The sequence below is a fragment of the Thunnus thynnus genome, chromosome 17, assembly GCF_963924715.1.
Source record: "Thunnus thynnus chromosome 17, fThuThy2.1, whole genome shotgun sequence".
Taxonomy (NCBI): Eukaryota; Metazoa; Chordata; class Actinopteri; order Scombriformes; family Scombridae; genus Thunnus; species Thunnus thynnus.
Genome location: NC_089533.1, coordinates 22,790,079 through 22,810,471, shown reverse-complemented (window position 1 = coordinate 22,810,471; position 20,393 = coordinate 22,790,079). Strand labels below are relative to the sequence as shown.

Genomic DNA, 20,393 nt, shown 5'->3' with positions numbered 1-20,393 from the left:
TTGCACTTGACTGACATATGCTTCTGATAAAATTTCTTAATTTCCACTGTTCAACTTAACCTGAACCAACTGATAAAACAAAATGTTTTATTATCATGAGCCTGCTGGATTAAGGGCAGATTCACTGGGCTTCAAATAATCATGTGAGGAGACTGAGCCAGCACAAACAAATACCTCATAAAGAAAGCTTAGATTAGTCTGTCAAAGTCATTATGAAAGCAGCGGAGATTTAGAGAGAAGAGCATGCACATACACACGCAAACACCAAAATTGACCACACACTCTCTTTGAGACAGCAGGAGATACACTTGCCTGTAGCTTGAATGCTTTGGGAGATTCGGGCTGTTTGTTATGGATAAACAAATGCAAGTGTTAAAACCTGAAGCGCTCATGTCAGACACAAGCCACAGGAAACACACCACCAGTACACACTGGCTACACTCTCACAGAGAGGCACTGGACATGAAGCAGGAGCAGTGATCAGTCAGGTTACATTAAAATCTATTAGGTTAGCTGCTGATTAACACACAACTCTTTAATAGTTAAATATGAAAACTAAGCTATGCACTTTAGATTTGACTAGAGCAGAGTAAAATTACATTTCATTCAAATATAATAATGATGTGTAGGAGGAGAGGAGAGGAGAGGAGAGGAGAGGAGAGGAGAGGAGAGGAGAGGAGAGAGAGGAGAGCAGAGGAGAGCAGAGGAGAGGTGAGGAGAGGAGAGGAGAGGAGAGCAGAGGAGAGGAGAGGAGAGGAGAGGAGAGCAGAGGAGAGGAGAGGAGAGCAGAGGAGAGGTGAGGAGAGGAGAGCAGAGGAGAGGAGAGGAGAGCAGAGGAGAGGAGAGGAGAGCAGAGGAGAGCAGAGGAGAGCAGAGGAGAGGAGAGGAGAGCAGAGGAGAGGTGAGGAGAGGAGAGCAGAGGGGAGGAGAGGAGAGCAGAGGAGAGGAGAGGAGAGCAGAGGAGAGCAGAGGAGAGGTGAGGAGAGGAGAGCAGAGGAGAGGAGAGGAGAGCAGAGGAGAGGAGAGGAGAGCAGAGGAGAGGAGAGGAGAGCAGAGGAGAGCAGAGGAGAGGTGAGGAGAGGAGAGCAGAGGAGAGGAGAGGAGAGCAGAGGAGAGGAGAGGAGAGCAGAGGAGAGGAGAGGAGAGCAGAGGAGAGGTGAGGAGAGGAGAGCAGAGGAGAGGAGAAGAGAGCAGAGGAGAGGAGAGGAGAGCAGAGGAGAGGAGAGGAGAAACAGAAAGCCCAGACTTGGCAAAATGTGGAAAAATGTAGGCAGTGGGGCTCTTACAGGAATGTTGTGGTCTTTGCGTCCTTTGTGTGAGGAGGCAACGTGGGCCAGGTACTGGATGACCTTCTTCGTGTTCTCGGTCTTGCCAGCGCCTGATTCACCTCTGAAAACAAAGGGGTTAGACAGCATAGACGCACGGACCAGTGAGTGAATGAAGAATGAGTAAGAGAAAAAAAACAGACTCTCCTTTCACTTTAGTTTCTGTCTTCCTCCCCACTTCCAGAAAATAATTAAACACCCTTTGTTTGCAACCATGAAGTATTAGCTTTGACTTGTGAGACAGAGCCAAATTACAGGAAACAATCTGTGTAAGTTACCCGCAATTTAGCAAGGTACACACAAAACACTGTAAAACCGTAACCAAAATAACTCATCATTATGTCAGTTAGGGGTGTTTGGATGAACTCCAAGGAAACAATGAACAAAAAGAAAAGGAAGAGAGAGGGAGAAGCAGAGAGTGTATGATCATCAGGCTGTCTGTTGTTGTTTTCCACATTTATGTTCGTCTGTCTGTTTTACTGGAGAACTTTGTGGTTTAGTGGGCCAGTCTCCAAAGTTTCCAGGCTCTGCTTTTGGGCCGTCTCTAATGATAGCTGTGTGTTCAGGCAGGGCCATCCACAGCTCCCACAGTCAGGTCCCAGAGCCCAGGAAACCAGGGCCAACACCGAAACCAGGCCAGTAACACTACATCTAGCTACATGCCAGTGGCTTTAGTCTAGCTGGCTATTAGCTCTGCTGCACATAGGACACTGCAGTTTTAGATGCCGCACTAGAATTCGATGGGCGAGTCCTCCAACACTGGATACAGGCATAGCAATATAGGTCAAGTCAGTTAAACATCACAGTTTGGCTTGATGTCTTCATAGTTTTAGAGGAGTCAAGGAATCTCATGTCGGAATATTTCTCATGGAAATAACCACTTACTGACTTTCTCACATCATTTCTCCTATAGACAAGGTGTGAACATGTGAGGTTATGGGGTCACTTACAGCGGGGCTCCTCAATTTGTGAACTCTCTGGCCTTGTTCACACCTCGCATTAACAAGCATCTTGGGAGATCCGATTACAAGTGGACAGCTCTAAGTACATCAGTTCACACCTGGCATTAACAAGCGTCTCCACATGCGTCTCGAGTGATCACTTGTGATCAGATGTCACTTCCCTGTTCTATATGCAAATAAACACGTTCATCATTTCCATTTTCAGTAGAGACTCACACTGAGCTGAAATGAAACAAGTGCACATAAATTAGGTAAATAACATAAATAAACATAGTCTCTACTGCGTTTCGTGGTCATTTATGATCGTGCTACGTTTCTCTCCTCTCCTCTGCTCTCTGTGTTTTACCGAGGGCAAAGCTCAGCCTCTCCGGCTCCACACACACAGAGCAGAGTGGAGGAGAGACAGACAGCAACAGCTACACTTGTTAAAAAAAGCCAATAAGAGTAATTTATTAATATAATAAGGGTTTATTGCAACCCTATTTCACACTTTAATATGATGCTGTTGGCACGCAAATGTGTATGTACTTCCGCTTATGAAGAGGACATAAGATGAGTAGGTGGTCCTTCAATGTGCCCAGGATACATTCATGTACACACATCTAAAAGAATGTGGCCATAGGTGGCCAAAACCACCTCCAAATGTAGTCTGAGTGACCGGTCATTGCGCCCTCAATGTGTCTTGGGTGCATTCACATCTGTATTAGAGCTGTCCACTTGTGATTGGATCACCCAAAACGATTTTTAATGGCAGGTGTGAAAAGGGCCTCTGTACCTCCTGCCTCACATCCTCTGTTGATCACTCTCTCACAACTTGTCTTTCTCACACGTCAGAGGGTCAACAGTATCCTCAACTCTTAAGTGAGAGATTCTACAAGTTTCCCATCTCATGGGCCGCTCCCTGTTCTGTGCTTTGGGATACAGCATGTAGACATAATGCAACATAACAGCTACTTTTCACTGGTGTATTTCATTACAGTGTCATAAACTAAATCAATCAAAAGATCATCTCTGCGGCTTGTTTTGACTGTGATCTAGGAGTTAAAGCCTATTTTTAACAGCTGACAGCAGTGACTGTAATACCTTCTTACTTTCAAATCCTGTGTATGACAAGGGATAGTGAACACAGATTTGATTATTTATATGAGACAAGATAGACAGATATAGGACTTTATTAATCCTGAAGGGAAATTGCAGCCAAAGGGAAACTGTAGATTTGCAAACTATTCATCAGTAAATACAGAGACACAAGTAAATACCAGGTTTTGACCATTCACACAAGACCACGGGTCTGCAAATGTTTTTCTGAACACATCACTGCTAAACCACATACCACATAGCGAACAAGAAAGACCTTCTATAATTCTATGCTATGCTGAATAGGCTTGTGTTATTTTAACTGGATTAAAAGTGGTTGTTGCGAAGTTCATGCAGCCTTTTTTATTCTAAGACTAAGGAGAGTCAGAGCTACATAAACACAGGTGGTGAGCCGGCTTGCAGATCGCAGTCAGATAACTTGTGTTGATATATTCACATTTTTCCTTCTGAAACATCATGATTTTTTTTTTCTTATTAGTGTTACATGAGGATTCATCTTCTTTGGAGGAAATGTAGCATCTGAAACAGTATTGACACCAAGTGATGCTTCATCTCTTCAACTAAATGAAAATATTCAGACGACTATCACAGCACATGATTTACTATTACTACTACTTGCACTTGATCTTCAGATTGTTCTGGAAGATTCAACTATGAGGTTCCTGTTTCCATGTACTGGGTCTATTCTACTTGTATCTTCCATCTTCATGGGCATACATTTCCTTTTGAAGATGATTTGTTTTGATGGAGTTTAATCACCAAAGTATTTCTCTGTGTTATCTCAATAAAAAAATGTACACACTTCAAACTGATGTCTCCTCAGTTAAATCAACAGAAATGTTTTTACAGCGAGAAAGCAGCCTCCCTAAACTGTGAGACCACTCTACTTATTAAACTGTGGCTCTGCTGTCACCAACAGGGGGTGTAGTTTTACGAATTTAGGGCAGATTATGCAAGAGCTCTTGTCTGTTCATTGGCAGCGTCAACCCGAGCCACACTGTAGGAGTGTGGCACCTAATTACTCTCTGCCATAGACGGTGAAGGCAGGGCACTAAACCACACTCATAACTTCCTCAGTATTGGGAAGAGCTGCAGCACAACCCAGCATCTGCAAAAACCTACTTGAAACCAGTCTTTAAATAAAACACAGCAGGATGAAGGGAGCTGGTCAACTGATTCAGGGTGAGAGAAACATGAAGGGAGATAGAAAAGGGGTTAATTCAATAAGACAAAACCGGAAAGGACCACTAGGCACTTTCATTGTAACTGTGTCTTAAATAATTGAGAACAAGAAGTGAGACTCTGCCTTTATATAAGATAACCAGGGTGGGAAATTAGCACCAGCCACCAGCCAAATGCTGGTAAAATATTAAAGTGTCTGGCAGATTTTAGACACAAAATAATGATTTACTATTTAGTGGCTGGTGAATTTGAACATTTGGTAGATGATCACATTTTAAAAAGTTAATTTCCCACCCTGAAGATAATCCTATTAAGGTGAGAGACAGTTTAATTTTCCAGCCCATCAAGCTGCTTTATCACTAGAACCACCTTAAAGAACAGAACAACCATCTGTCCTAATAGAGAAGTGACCTCAAGAGTAGAGTACAGTAGAGGAGAGTAGAGGACAGTAGAGGAGAGTTAGGAGGGTTAAGAGTTGCAGTACTCACGTGCAAAGGATTGATTGGTCCTCACGATCTGTTCAGAGAAAACAGAAAAAACACAGTCAGCATCCTTCCATCTTCTCCCAGATTTTACTCTTCATTGCAACTAGAATACAACAAGAGTAATAAAGCTGTTGGACTATAACACACTGAAATACAACTTGACCATTTTGTTGATTCGGGGCACAGCATCAATAAGCAAATACTGGAATTATGTTGGGTAACACTGTATGGTAGGATAATTTCTACACAAAAACAGCTGATATTGATTTTTCTTGAGGAATGCAAGACACCAAAGTCACATTAATCCAGCATGTGTGTCAAGAGTATATTTTACAGGCCATTACTCAGCCTCCAGCATCCAGACTACCCTGCGATGTCATGCTGTGTCATGTCCATAAACTGACACACAGACTTTCATCACAGAGGAATTCAGACCAAAGTCCAGATGACAGGATTAGCTATGCCCACTGAAGTGTGTGACCTCTCAACTTTGAAGGTCCTGCTGCGAACTACAAAGACCAGAACCTGGTGGGAAGTGACCCGTTTATCAGCTAACAGAAACTCTAGACTAAATCTCATGCTGTCACAATCAGAACGGGCCCTAATTTAATGTACCAACTGGTAAACAACATGAACTGTGTGTGACATATTTATAGAGATGACAAGTTAGGTCTGTGAAAATGATCAGGTGACGTGTTTAAAGGTCTCATAGGCCTACTTGACAAAAGCCTGACAAGCATAATTTTCATTAGATAATGTGTGGAATAAACAGAAAAAAGTCAACAAATTATGTAGATCCTTAACAAAACCTAATTTTATGACGTTCTGTTTAAAGTAACTGCTTTCATCATTTCCATCATCAAGCTATCCTTCAGGTTAACATCTCATTTATACACAATTTTATCCATTTATTGTCTTTACAAAATCATTCTTAGCATTCATCAGTTCATATGAAATATGATCAAAATCTAAGGAAGCCATCTGATAAAAACATCATGTAATAGCAATAGTTTACTGTGACTTGAACCTGCAGGCATGACTTTAAACCGCAAAACTATCTGCTTGTGTAATACGTGATGAATGAAGCCTGACATCACATCACTTTTAGTGGATGTTGATATATTTGAAATGACCTCATCACATGTGTCAACAACAAAGGCCAGAGGCTGAAAACATCTGAGGTGAGCGGCACACAGGAGGAGCAGCTGTATGGATACCTTTCTGGTAACACAATGTGATGATAAACACACTTCTGCTGACACAAAGGCATTTTGAGTTCTTTTGTAAGACTTCACTGAGGAAATGTTTAATCATATCACTGTGATATTACAGAGACAATAACAATAATTAATTTTGATTTTCAAGTAATTCTTCTTGTGCAGTCTCGGAGTGAGTCCTCCTGCTGGCGTTTGATATTTGCTGACATTCCTGTGGCAGGAAGTAAGGAGATCTTTCATTTCCTGGAAAAAGACAACTTTGGGAACACCTCTACATTCCTAAGCTCAACAAAACTGAAAGGAATAGGGCCACCTCAGATTCATTCACACAGATACACACACTACATCCAGCATTATAACCTTGCTCCATCTCCCATGCAGTCTGCGTCATCTTCACAACTATGAGCTTCATTCTGAGGGAATGATAGACTCTACTGCAGGATATTATACTGTGCCTCTCTGGTTGTGCTTGAAGATTACAAATTAAGTCATGCTAGATGAAAAGGCAGCAGCTCTCAAGGCTAAGGCAGAAAATGCATTTTTTAATGTTTTCCTTTTTGAAATGTTAAAAAAATTCTCCAATTTAGTTGTGTTTGACCTGCTTCCGTTATGTTTGAAGCAAGTTCAGCAGAAGACCATTATAGGCTAGAACTTCAACAGAATATTAGTGGTCTTCACTCTAATCATCCAAAACCACTCTGTTGGGATGAAGAGCTGAGCAGTGGGCCTTGCCACAGAATAACAAATTTGCCTCATATAACCCATGACGCCTTGTTTATGTGGGTCAGTTTTCACACACAGCTCAAACAGTCTTTAAGGTGTTATATTTCACGGAAGAAGTTACCTTTTGTTCTTGCACTAAAGCGTGAGCTTCCCTCAGGTGACAAAAGCTGGTGTGTGTGTGTGTGTGTATGTGCATCTGGAGACCTTGTGTTATTGAAAAGGGCTTCTCTTTTCTCTTTCCAGTGAAAGTCTCTTCTGATGAATGTAATGTAATGCAGACAAGCTCAAACACAAACATGCCCCAAGATGCACAAATAAAACAAATCTACGCACTCTTGTGTTGGATGAGAGTTAATGTAACAGCGGGAATAATGAATGACCTGCTCACTATAACTGGTCCCATCTCCCTTGATGTTGAGGCAGCTTTCAAAACTCAGGTCTGAATTTGATTAGTCTTCCTGTTTGTGTTTCACAACCATATCTACACAAACCTGATGCTTATCAGATGCATCTAATGTTGATTTTCACACAACCTTGTCCTACTAGACTGTGGCACGCAACACAGTGTAACATATCATTAATAATCAAATACACACTCACTAAACAGCCTCTGAGCAACATCAACTCAGCTTTGCACGATTGAAGAAAGAACCAGTTTGCATGTGTGACCTCATGCTTCTGAAATTGCAATCTGCAGTGGATGAGATAAAAGTGTTTTGTGATTTGTCTGATTTTGTGTTTACATTTGAGAAGTACACCATAAGCACCACTCTGGTCCTCCCAGGTGCCCCACAGCTGCTGACTGTAGAAATGCACCTCTCGTTACCCCAAGTGCTCTTAATGAACACCATGTGACAAATAAGTTTTTCCTGAAAAAACATTTTCTGATGCACAGAAACTATGTTTGTCCCTCTGGCAGCAGCAGCAGCCATTTGCTTGGAATTGTAGTGGCATGAGCGATAACATTGCTCATGCCACTATTTGACACTTTGGCTCTACAGATGAAAACTACAACAATAACAACAACAAAAAAATACAGAAAAATGTCTTTAAACAGTCTTTTACATTATGTTACGATATTCCTGTATGTGACGGCATATCATTTTAAAGAAATCTCTGGTTATTGTGACCTCAGCACCTGTTGACCGATCAGATCATTGACACGAAATGGCAGATCGACTTTTTTGTCTAGTATCTTTGTGGGATAAATGATTAAACTGACCTATGAAAGTGATGTGAAAGATGTGTTTTGTGTTTGTAGACAAGTGACTGGCACACAGGTCACCTGTCAGTCATGACTGAGGGAAAGGGAATGGCAGAGAAATGTTACAAACTTACACATATTTGAACCTCCATTAGCTCTACAGCCACTTCATTCTCTGCTCATCAGACAACTATTTACCCTGCTTATCTCTGATGCCTTCCTTTCATTTGACCTTATACTCCTCTGCGGATCTCCATCACCTCCACATTTGAACCACTCAGCTCTTCCTGATAGACAATCATTCCTTTTATCTAGCATCCCCTTTATGATTGTATTCTTCTATAATATCACACAAAATAAAGTAGATATTAACTGTACTTGCCAGAAGCTTTCTCTTCCATCAAACACACGCTGATCCATCAAGTAGAGAGCAGCAGTGATATCGGACAAGCGCTGCTGTTTTGAAGGAGCATCACATCCAAGATATGACAGTTCTCCTTTATTCGCATGTTCAGCACTTACTCAGCTTTTGGAACGGTGTTTAGATACAGCCTCTTGCATATATGTATTTGTTTAGAAGTGAATTTGCAGATCTTGTGATCTTTGACAGTCTGCCAATGAAAAATATGTTCTTTTTAAAAAGTTTTGTAAACATTTTGTGGTGGATTAGTTTTGTAAAATTCATGTGAAACTGTCTATCGTGACCTGTGCTCTGAGTGGGTGGGTGCATGCATCCATCTGGTCCATGTTGCCCTCTTGGCAGCTGTTGCTTCCTAGATCACCACGGCAACTAACTGCTGGGTCATATTTACCCAGGATGCCATGCTGGCTAGGCATAGGTCAATCAAACTGAGCATGTTCTTCCCTTCCAGTAGCTCATTACTGCCTCACTAAATCTTTACCTCCTTTGTGTTTCCCTTTTCTCTCTGTTGCTCTCATTTCCTCTTTTCCCTGGTTTAAGTCTCCATGAATGGTGCAAAGCCAGATTACTCAGAACACTAAGGAGCACTAAAGAGTGGGACCTTACTGGAGATAAAATCACTGTTCCACAAGGACAGATGTTTATAATTTGATCACCTCGTCAGAACTTTTAGCTGTGCCTTCACAACAACTCACAGCCAATCGTATCAGTAATGTGAGTGTTAAATGAAAATAAGTTGGCCCATTCATTCATCAAGTTTTAGGTTAGACCACAGTACAGTCTCTGTTTGAAATAAAAATTCAAATGACAGCAGAGGAAAAGGCAGCTTTTGGCCCAATCAGTGTCGCTGCAGTGTCATACCACAGTTCACTGAAGGGTGAAATGCTCCACTTTTACTCCATGTTCAAGACAGAGAGAAGGCAGCTCTGAATACAATACTTTCAACTGATGTAACGGCCATTTCCAGGCTTTTTCCACACTCTTAACACAAAATATTACATTATGTGAACTTCATACACAAATCAGTTTAAAAACAGCACACAGTCTGTCTCATGGCTGTACGATATCAATACACACAAACATGAATCTCACTTTAGGCTCCCATGGTAGGAGACAGCCCTGTCCTGCACAGCAGGGTTCCCTTTGCTGCTAATAATTTATCCCCCATGAGGATTAAACAAACCCTCATTCTTCACATTCCAGAGCATTCCCCCTCTCGCTCCATCCCCACTAAAGCCCCAATCATTACCATAACCCCGTATTATCGACCTCATTTAACCTCATACAGCCTCAGCACCCCTCTCCAGTAACTTTGTTTATCCTTCTGCTCTAACACCGATACATGTAATCGACTGTCAACTATTTACTCCTCCCTTACTGTATATGGAGTTCCCTTTAGTAAATGTAGCGATTCTCATTGACAAGAGGCCCAGATATAGAGAAAATCTACTATATTCTCATTCAGAGGGTGAGCATTTTCCTCCAAAAAGCTCCACACTACTGCTGCTTGGAAGTAAGAAAGACCTGTTCAACAATCTAAAACTTATTGTATTTAGTTATTGTATGCTTAGAAAATGCTCAGCAGTAACATGAACTGTAAGTAATTAGTAGTTAATGGGCTAAAACCTGCATAAAAGGGAAATGTAATTAAAGCTATGGGTCAAAATTGGTTACCTTGAAATTCTGGACCATCATCAAACAAGAGTAACAGTAATTTCTTTTTGTTCAGTTTCAGTAAGCCCCAGGGTGGAACAAAATTTCTCTTTTGGGCTCCAGGCTGCAAAAGTTTGAGGACTCTTACTTCACCACAACTACCATAAAATTCTCCCCAGCTGAAATATGGCATTTAATTAGTCTCAAAACCCACGCACATAAAAACCAGGCGCGTGCATGAGATACGAGTGCACAGAACAGTATCCGCAAGCAGAACACCATCCTTGCAAGGAAGCATTTCTGCTCCACGTGCACAAATGCGGTCTCGTGAGTGCGGGGCTGTGACGAACATGAGCTCGACCCTCCCTACTGCCAAACACTTGAATACTGACCATGGTCAGTAGCCTTTGATTGGCTGTTTGGTTTGATCACTGACATGGTCAAAGACAGGCAGTTGCCTGACAGAACAAAAGGAAACATAAATAATGATATTTAGAGGCTGATTCTCCATTTTTTCACCACTCACACTTATGAAAAAGTGTTAGAAATCGTAGCAAAAGCAAATTTTCACAAATAGAATAAAGGTTTCACATATCTGAAACTGTGTTTTAATGAGTCTCTGGAGTCTTCTTGGTAACCTAGTCCAGCTTTGACAAGTCTAAGTATAGTTGATTTTGATCTGGATCTGGTCTAATGTGGTCTGGATGGAGAAATATGGAGTGGAATCGCCCTTTTCTCTGTTTTCATAAGCAAAATAAAGGTTTCACAAATCTTCCACTCGCGGATACTGTTCCATGCACTCGTATCATGTGCTGCTTTTTATGTGCGCGGGCTTTGAGACTAATTAAACGCCATACTGAAACCAAACCAAACCAAATCATAATTACCTCCATTTATTATCAATGGTCCTCAGCAATATGGGTGCAGTTCAATGCCTCTCAACCCAAACCCACAAATTGTACTCCTAATTGTTGCAAATTGTGTTTAATGTTTATTTAAAAACTCTGTGCAGCCAGCTGTCAAACAATCCATGATTACATTCACATTGATTCTCATTAATCTCATGGTTGTGATAACATTGGCAAAGATAACTAAAATGAAAACTTGACACCAACTCTTGCCTCCTCATATGCAATATTTAGTATAATTTAAGTATGGAGGAACTCACTGCCCACCTCATGCTTACACACTCACTTTTTCAATTATTTGATCAATTAAAGAGAAAAACACAACTTTCCCATTGGGAATCTGCAGCTATAAAAACTGTTACAAAATGCAAGTTGGCTTGAAAACATGATTTTCAACCTTTTGGGGTCTTTGCAACTGGATGTAACACATTTTTTCCACACTAGTGCTCAACCTCTCACAATTTGCTTCATAAAAGTAGCTGTAAAACACAACTGAACACAGTGAAAATTCTAGTGTCATGGCAACCACTTCACTCACATAAAAACTCCTGAGTGATAGACAGTGAGCTGCTCTCTCATAAACTACTCTTATATTTGGTGAAGGATACCCACAGCTACACACAAACACACACTTGTGCACACTCCCCAGTCACAGCAGAATATGGTGATTGTGTAAGTGCAAAGGTAATGTAAAAATGGTGGCCTGCTTACTCATAAAGGCCTTAAGCACAGACAGGACAGAATCCAGAGCTACTTAAAACCAGAGGAACAAAGCTCTCTAAGTGTGTGTGTGTGAGTGAGACAGAGCTCATTCACATTCCCAGACGGTGGAAGTAGCAAACAGCCAGCGTGATCTGGGAAGTGTTCTGGTCTGTGGGTACCTGCAGTGTATAACTGTCACTTGGAAGCTTCCGAAACAATTATGATAAGACGCAAAATAAACACAGTTAAGTAGTGGGCTGAAGAAGAGTAATATGCTACATCCTCCAATAACACTTTTCATAAGACTAACAGACTATGAAGTTGGAAATGCACCAGTAGTGATTGAGGTACAGTTACCTCATGACTTGTGTCCTTCTACAAACTCTAAAAACGCTGGACAAAAAGCCAAAGCATTTCCATCAATGTAGGAAATGGAGAAATACAACTTATTGAGCTTTGAGAATTTTAGATTTTCAAATTTGTGCCTGGTGTATAAAATTTTAAATGGTTTGGCCCCTCATCCACTACGTGACTTTGTGTACACTCGCTCAGTAAGTTCTATTAGATCCTCCAAAATATCCTCTATAACAGATTGTACCACACCATTTACAAGCTTGGAAATCCTAAATCCTTAGCTCAACGCCACTAAAACATGTGCTGTCCGATGGCGGCCTCCTTGAGTGTATACAAAACTGCCTCAGGTGAAAAACTAATTATTTAGGTAATTGTTAAAATGAACACTAAAAGTCTATGAGATGGAAAACTGCACGTCCAAATGCATTATTTACTTTTCTCAAGCCAAAAACCACCTAAAACATCCCAGCAGTTACACCACTTACATTTTTTTATTACTACAGTCGCAAAAGTGCAGGTCTGTTTCTAATAACAGCAAAAGCTGGATCTGTAGCAATTTATACAAAACTGTTAAGTGTCAGCAGTAAAAGGCATAATGACATGACATCATCTAACACGAATACTGGGCTTCCACAGGAATGCTCACCCAACTTTTTGGCACATTTTACTGTGTATTGATAACTAGCTGCAGTAGACATTTTGGCTCATAGATCAAGCTCTATTGAGTAACTACAATGTACGTTTCTGTACACATGGCCATTTGCATCCGCTGAGTGACTAAACAGCTCAACTGCATTAGTCACTGCAATGCTGTTGAACCAGCTGCCAGTTAGGCATTCACAGGCATTCATGAGCCTACGAACAGAAGGGCAGACAGCCCCACAGAGCTGACTGGCCATTTGCGTGTACCAATCTGTGTGTGTGTGTGTGTGTGTGTGTGTGCGTGTGTGTGTGTGTGCTGGAATTCGGATGCCCCTGGTTTCCCTCCCTATCAGCACTGGGGCCACTAGGGTGTGGAACAGCCGTTGTTTTCAGCAGCCTGGTGGTTCAACAGAGTTGACGTTTAAGGGAAATGAGGGGCAGGTGTGGTGGAGGTTATGCCTGTTTTTATGGCTTTTAGCTGATGCCGTTTCATCGTCAACATGTTGCCACACACAAATAACACAGTTCCCCTCAGTACCAATCAGTAACTAAAATGTCAAGAGTAATAATGCAGAAATGGGCTGTTGACGTGCAACATTTTCACGCCATCAACGAATCAACAAACGGGTGGAGCTCATCCTAAATCCCACTGACAGCCTCAGCATGTTCCCCCTCACATTTGGCACTAGTGAATACTTCCTAGGAGAGGGAGGGGTGTAGAGCAGTTTAGGGATGTTGCTGGCCAGAGAAGGAGACGGGTGTAATGGGAAGGGACCAGATAGGAGAACGAACAGGGTGAAATGGAGATAGCAGAGAGAGATCACAGTGGCACATTGGAGTCATGACGGAAAGTAGAAATAGAACAGACATAGGAGCTTTACGGCTATAAATAATGTCATGTCGCCCACTGACATACTTGCAGATGAAATCCTATGGGTGTTTCAATGCTTCTGATTCAGTTTCAGGATAGTGATGGCAGTTGGCAGCTGAGATCACAGACAGAAATAGATTATCATGGGTCGGTGAATGTCCCCACCCTCTCGGAAATGACAACAGTGTGTGAGGGACCACCTAGATAAGTGTGTGAGGGCCGAGAGAGATCCAACACACACAATGGCAAGCTATTCTCATTATTCACACTTAGAGCTTCCTCTCTTGAACAACTCTGCATGTTAAGTTCTCCTGTTTTTTTTCAGATTACTGTATTTCCTGGGATTTTTTATATCAAGTCAGAAAGGAAACAGGCAGAACGAGACAGGGGTGTGATATGCAACAGCTGGAATCAAAGTGGGAACAACGCAGTTATATGTTATAACCACAAGGCCACCAGGACACCTCTTTGTTTAATACAGTTCAACACTCCACTGCTTCTGGTATAAAAGGGTTAATCTATTTAACAACAACTAAAACCTTTTTTAGAGAGTTTTTCCTTATTTGAATTGAGGGTCTAAGAACAGAGGATGTTGTATTGCTGTACAGATTATAAAGCCCCCTAAGGCAAATTTGTGATTTGTGATATTGGGCTATAAAAATAAAACTGACTTGACTTAACTACAGGATTACGATAGGACAGGACTGCAACTAACAATTATATTCTTGTCAATTCATTATTGTTCAATTGTGTTTGTAGATATGAATTATAGATCACAGGGTTGAAGATGACTGCAGGGATGTCATAAACTAAAAGGGAAGGATTTATCTTCCCACAAGCGGTCATGGTCAGGATTCTTTGTAACAATACTCATTTAACCCCGTAGAGACTCTCAGTCAGTGTGCTGTAGATTAAACATTCTTATCAAAGTAAAAGAGAAAACTAAGGAGCCCTGGAGGTGACATGGAGAACGACTTTGTATGCACGGTTTAATAATCTGGCTCTCGAAAGGCTTTTGCTGCCCTCTACAAGATCAGAGAAGGCAAAATTAGAGGTTAATGAGTACAAAATTATTACTTTAAGAGCACAAATTATTAAATTGTGCACACTAATGAGTTTTTTTTAACCTCCATGACATCTCCCAGGCTCCACAGAAAACAACTTGACATGCATAAAATGGTTTTAGATTTTTTTAGATGTGTGATTTCATACCAAAATTTTACTGCATTACTTGATCCATATAAAACAACCTCAGCTTGGCTTCTCTGCCCACTTGAGGACATGTGCTGCAGTTCATTTAAAGCCAAGAAAAATTGACTAAACCCCAAAGAAAATGACATTGTGTCTTGGTCTGTGCTATCACTGGCTCTTCCTTTCTTTATTAGGTGGTTGGCTTTTCACATCTGGAGCCACTTTAATTGCACATGCCCAGAAATAAAGTGGAGACAAGAGTTGAGAGACAATACAAACAACCAAACACATCCACATGGCACATCACAAGCTTATAACCTTCAAAATCACCATCAAGTAAAATATGGGATACATAAATTCTCTGCTCTGTTTCATGATCACCTTGATGATGGCTTACTTTAGTAAAAGGAATAGACTATAACCTGTAACAGGTTAAACAGTAGTTGTTAAAATATTTAAGAATAGCTTCACAAACATATGGAAGGCAGGGTCTCTTGCGTGTTAATTTCAGATTCTTATCTCCATGCCCTGTGGGCTTGTGTTTGGCTTGTAAGGCTTGTGTTATAATGTCTGAGCTGTACTCCGCAGAGAGCATTTAGACAGGCTTTTGGAGTCTTTCCTTTTTTAAGTCCCACAAAGCACATTTTTCAAATGTTTCTGACGCAGGGGTGAAATGAGAAAAGTCTGGGAGAGAAAAAGAGGGGTATCGAGATAGATAAAGTGATAGAGAGAGAGAGAGAGAGAGAGAAGAAGAGAATCATATCCCACATGTTTTTCATGGAGAGATGCTGGGCTGGTGTGGTAAACATCTTCAAGATAATTGGAAGACTCTTTGAATTCTAAAACGTGTATTCCTCTGAATTAACTGTAGTTAATGTCTGCTGCCCTGATGATATGTGCCAGCTATACGGCAGCATAGCAGAGTGTTGACAGTGCAATGGAAATCCATGGCTCAACTTCAGTGAGTGGAGCTGTCACATCTGGTGAGGGTGGGAGTGAAATAGTTTAATGCTGGAAAACTGGGCAGGTTGAATAGTTGTCCTACCTGTAGCTTATGCATGTTTTAGCTCTCAGTCACTGGTTAATATCCACATACAAATCACATGGCAAAGAAAAATACATGGCAACAGTGAGATGTAATCCACCTTTTGGTTCACTGAGCACAGGGGTCATGCCAGACAAAGTATCAGCAGCGTCAAAATAGCAGAACGCAGAAACACACAGACACTCTCATGTTTTCATTTCCCACAAGAGCGAAGAGGGGTGGGATGTATTCCCTGCTTCTGTCACTGCTCAGACCATTGTTTATTAGCCTGGCTAAAAAAGCTTCAATCACATTCCAGTCATGAACTCATTAACAATAATTGCTCCAGAGAAACGCATATATGTTGCCATTACCTATCTAACTCATCAACACCATCATACAGAAACATTTTCCTAACAACATAAGAGTCTGTATTTTCCTTCAAGATTTTACACATTTTTATTACATTTGGTTACTTTTAATGAACACCTCTGCTGCTATAATAGCACACTTTCTCTGTGGGTGAAGTTCATCAAAGGAGAAATTCAGAATTCTGTCCAAAAACAATAGTAATAAGTTGACTCTGTTCCTGTACGTGAGCCCAGCAGACCCACAAAACCCCACAATCTATATATCTAGTTTGAAGCATCATGGACGACTCCCAAATCGCCTGCTACAGTCAAAACTCATCATGTCCATCCATTCTCCATGCCTGTCACTGTCTACAAGGATTACCTATTAGGGGTCTCATTGCTTCTTAGCGATCCCTGATAGATTTTACACATTTCTCTGGCCCACTGTTAACCCTTAAAATACCTCCAAGATTTTGGATATCTCAAGCTGCATTTTGAACTATAAGTCTCACACATGTACAGTTTTGTTTATGCTAATAGGGTATTGCACAACAGCATGCAATATTACAGAGAGTGTAAAATTAGCCTTGTGTTGTTGGGTGTTGCCTTTAGGGCAATGAAAGGGGAGAGAAAGCAGTTGTGGAAGATATGGCAGAAAGTATTTGGCAATGTAATCGATTGCAGATGGCAGCCGACGGGTGGCTTGTTTGGTCCACTGTGGTTCTTTGTGATGGCTAGGCCTGCCATAATCCAACAGGACAAGGCTGTTTTCGTGTGTATGTGTGTGCGTGTGTGTTTATGCTGGCACCTCTAATATCACAGTGCTAAGCTCTGCAGCCCCACAGGAATCCAGACACACAAGGGGGAGCAGGGGTTCCGCTACAGAAGGGAAACTGTGTTGCAGTGTATGACAGAATCTGATGGAATCAGTGAAATAACAAAAAAATAATACACTAAATCTGAAAATCTGACAAGGGTAAAAGGTTGTAAAAGCATTTAGTTAGTATGACACATACAAATGAATCTAGGTCACTGCAGCAGTGACAAGTAGAGGTGTAACAAATATTCAAGAATATATAAAGAATAAAGCTTTATTTATGGTCGCTCAGAAGATGTGTTTATAGTTGTTACGAACAGCTTCACTTAAAGGCGGAATGAAAAGCCGACAGTCAAAGAGAGAGGAGGGGGATGGGGGAGACGCGTTCTCGTTTAAATACAGGCACACATTTTCAGACAGTCCTGGAAAGCAGTCATAGTGTTGCACTTGTATATTAATATGAATATGAAAAGTGACATCAATAGTTATGAATGTAATAGTTGTGAATGTAAAAGAAGAGCTAGAGAGGTATGTCGAAACCCTGACTCCTTTCTCACCTCCGCACAGCTGGCCAATCACTGCATGAAGTGGGTGTGAATGTCGTCTTGTCTGTTTCGGAAAGTTACAGAAACGGCTGTGCACAACACCAACCTTATCCACCCTCGGAAAGGTGCAGGGGGAGGGGGATTTAATGGGCATTTCCACCATCCAACAAGCAAGTCTGAATATACAGTCAGCTTAAATGTAAAATTGCCATGAAAATTTAAAAAAGTGATATGATTTGCAGTCTTGGATGAAGGCCAGGCTTTTGTGAATGAGTTCAGATTAATACACATGCACAGATGTCATCAGTAGCTCATTAAACCGAGTAACAGCAGCCAGACAGTCGGGCAGCTACAGTATCTGCTTTTCTCCCTGGCCTGCAGTGGGTTGTAAGGTTATGGGTGTCAGTGAGAGGGCAGTGAGAGCACCAGTCAGGTAACACTATATGTCGTGCTGAGGCTGCTGGTATCAATGCTATGTGTCTCTCATGACAACGCTATCCAAGAATGAGGGCAATACATGACAGTGCCTCTATCATAAATCATCTCCACACAACCTCTCTCAGTTATATGACTGTCTCTGATACTCACACAAACATCTACCACAATAGGTCAAGACATGGCAGCTGAGAGTATTGACAACCAGCAATTGCACAAACAGGCTACAGTTAAACAGATTTGTTTATACCAGTGGATTAATTTGCTAAATAACTGATGCACAAGAGGTAAGCAGGTGGAATTCATTAAGTCTTCTCAACATTCATACTTATTCTGTTATTTTAGCCTGAAATTCATCAGTCCATCATGTCTAAAAATGTCATCTGAAGATAAAAAGTACAAAGAAAGCCAAGATCCAGGTTTCTTTCCATGACACAGTCACATACTTATATATGTCTGTGACGACTGACACAGAACAGCGCTCCCAAACATTACCCTGTCCAGGTTAGATAGGAAAAGTGTCTGCATGTGTACATGTAGGGGGAACATAACCATAAATCAGAACTGTTCTATGACCCCCTAACAGAAATCTGATTTTATCCTGTATGAACTCCACAGCTGTCTGTCATTAAAAGACGGTAAGACAGAATGTGTTTGCAGTACACTCATGCATGCATGATGTTTAAACAGGCTTCCCCATTTGTCTGAAAGTCATCTCTTGAACATGTACTGAGTACAGACAGTCCTTTTGAACACACACACTCCTTACTAGCATTGACCCTCCACACCTGTCTTGTCACTCAGGCCCTGGGTGTGCCCTCCACCAGCCCTTCTCTCAAGGCCCTCACTGCCCCAACAAGAGGCCTCATTTCCCAGGGAAGAGCTGTGTAGCTTCAGGCCTCCCTGTCTGTACCCACACACACACACACACATACACAGCACTCTGGTCCCAGCCCCCTTCAAACTGCACAAAGCCCCTATTGTGAGGCACAATGCTGGCCACCCCCTCTGCCTTTCCCCTGTACCCTCTGCTCTGTTTCCCCTATAACTCTGTCCCTTCTGCCCCCTCTTGCTTTTGCATGACTCCTATCCCCTCTTTTTCTTCTTTTCAGTCTTTTTCTTTGCCCTCTTTCCTTTCTATCTTCTCCTCTTTATGCTTAAATCTCCACTACCAAACCTGTTGATAGTGTCTGTAGGGGTTTCCAGTGTGCCCCTCTTGTATCCTTGCTCAGACCTTTCCCACTATCCCCTTCAAAATTAAGGTCTTCAACAATCCCTCCTTTCTCCCCCCCATCTCTCACAGCATGGTCCTCCCTCTCGTTTCTGCGTTGCAAGACATTTTCCACTCCTCTGACTGTTGTGTTACCTCCTATATCCCCTTCTCCGCTCTGCTGGATAAGAGAAATTTCATATCTAGGAATACCTGAAGCTCATGCAAAGCAGGACTCATGATTGTTGATGGAAACAATATATGGGATGCAACTCTCTGTATTACCTTATTTGAGGATATATTTTTAACACAAATATGTAATTTTACAACCATTAAACACTACTTCTGCTATTGTTAAAAAAAATAATACAGTTAGAGAAATAGTTCCCAATACTGCAGTATTCTGTCTGTCTCTCCACTTGTAAAAAGAGTACTCCTTTCAAAAGGGTTAAATGGAGGCCAGCAGTATATATTGTGTTCCCAGACTGCTGTTGAATACGGCACTGCAAGGAAATGACAGTAGTAGTATATTAACTGCAACTACGGGTCTTGTTAAATCGTGTCCACATCAGATGAAGGACTTTGCAAGTTACAGTGGGAACAAATGCAGTTTGTACCTCAAAAGCTCAACAATCCAAAACTTTTAAGTCTAACTACTATATACAGAAAATACTGCAGCAAGTAACTAATAACATGACACTGTTGACCAGTTAAAGATATCAGTGTATTGAGGGGTGGCCAGCTTGCACACGCTGCAACAATCAAAGCCAAATGTTATCCCTCCTTCTAATCATAAACCCACTGTTTTGCTTGTGTAAGTACACACATTTTAGTTTGGTTTGGAGTACACTGCCAGCGTTGGTGTCTCTTTCTTGCAGCTCCAGCCTGATGTCTCACACAAATAAGCAATGCTGCAACATGAAGATGTTGGTGAGAGCTCAGTTTCATGCTTTAAACCTGAAACATCTGGTAGTTCATGTTTTCTGTGTGACTAGAATGTAGAAATACTGCCAGCAAACCTTGTCATTCATCCTTCTCACACTTCTAACAACCACATACCTGATATATACA

At 41.4% G+C, this 20,393-nt stretch overlaps 1 protein-coding gene across 5 annotated transcripts in view; it reads right to left on the bottom strand.

Moving 5' to 3' along the window:
- Positions 1-20,393, bottom strand: part of LOC137168448 (myosin-10-like) — a 58,828-nt gene that overhangs the window by 24,867 nt on the left and 13,568 nt on the right. For 4 of the 5 annotated variants that reach the window (XM_067571038.1, XM_067571036.1, XM_067571035.1 and 1 more), the window contains exons 4-6: positions 5,056-5,083; positions 1,287-1,389; positions 313-342 (exon numbers count right to left, since the gene is read on the bottom strand). In XM_067571038.1, coding sequence (XP_067427139.1) covers positions 313-342; positions 1,287-1,389; positions 5,056-5,083 — 161 coding nt within the window. The remainder of the gene's footprint in view (positions 1-312; positions 343-1,286; positions 1,390-5,055; positions 5,084-20,393) is intronic. The other variant, XM_067571039.1, reaches the window with a different exon arrangement.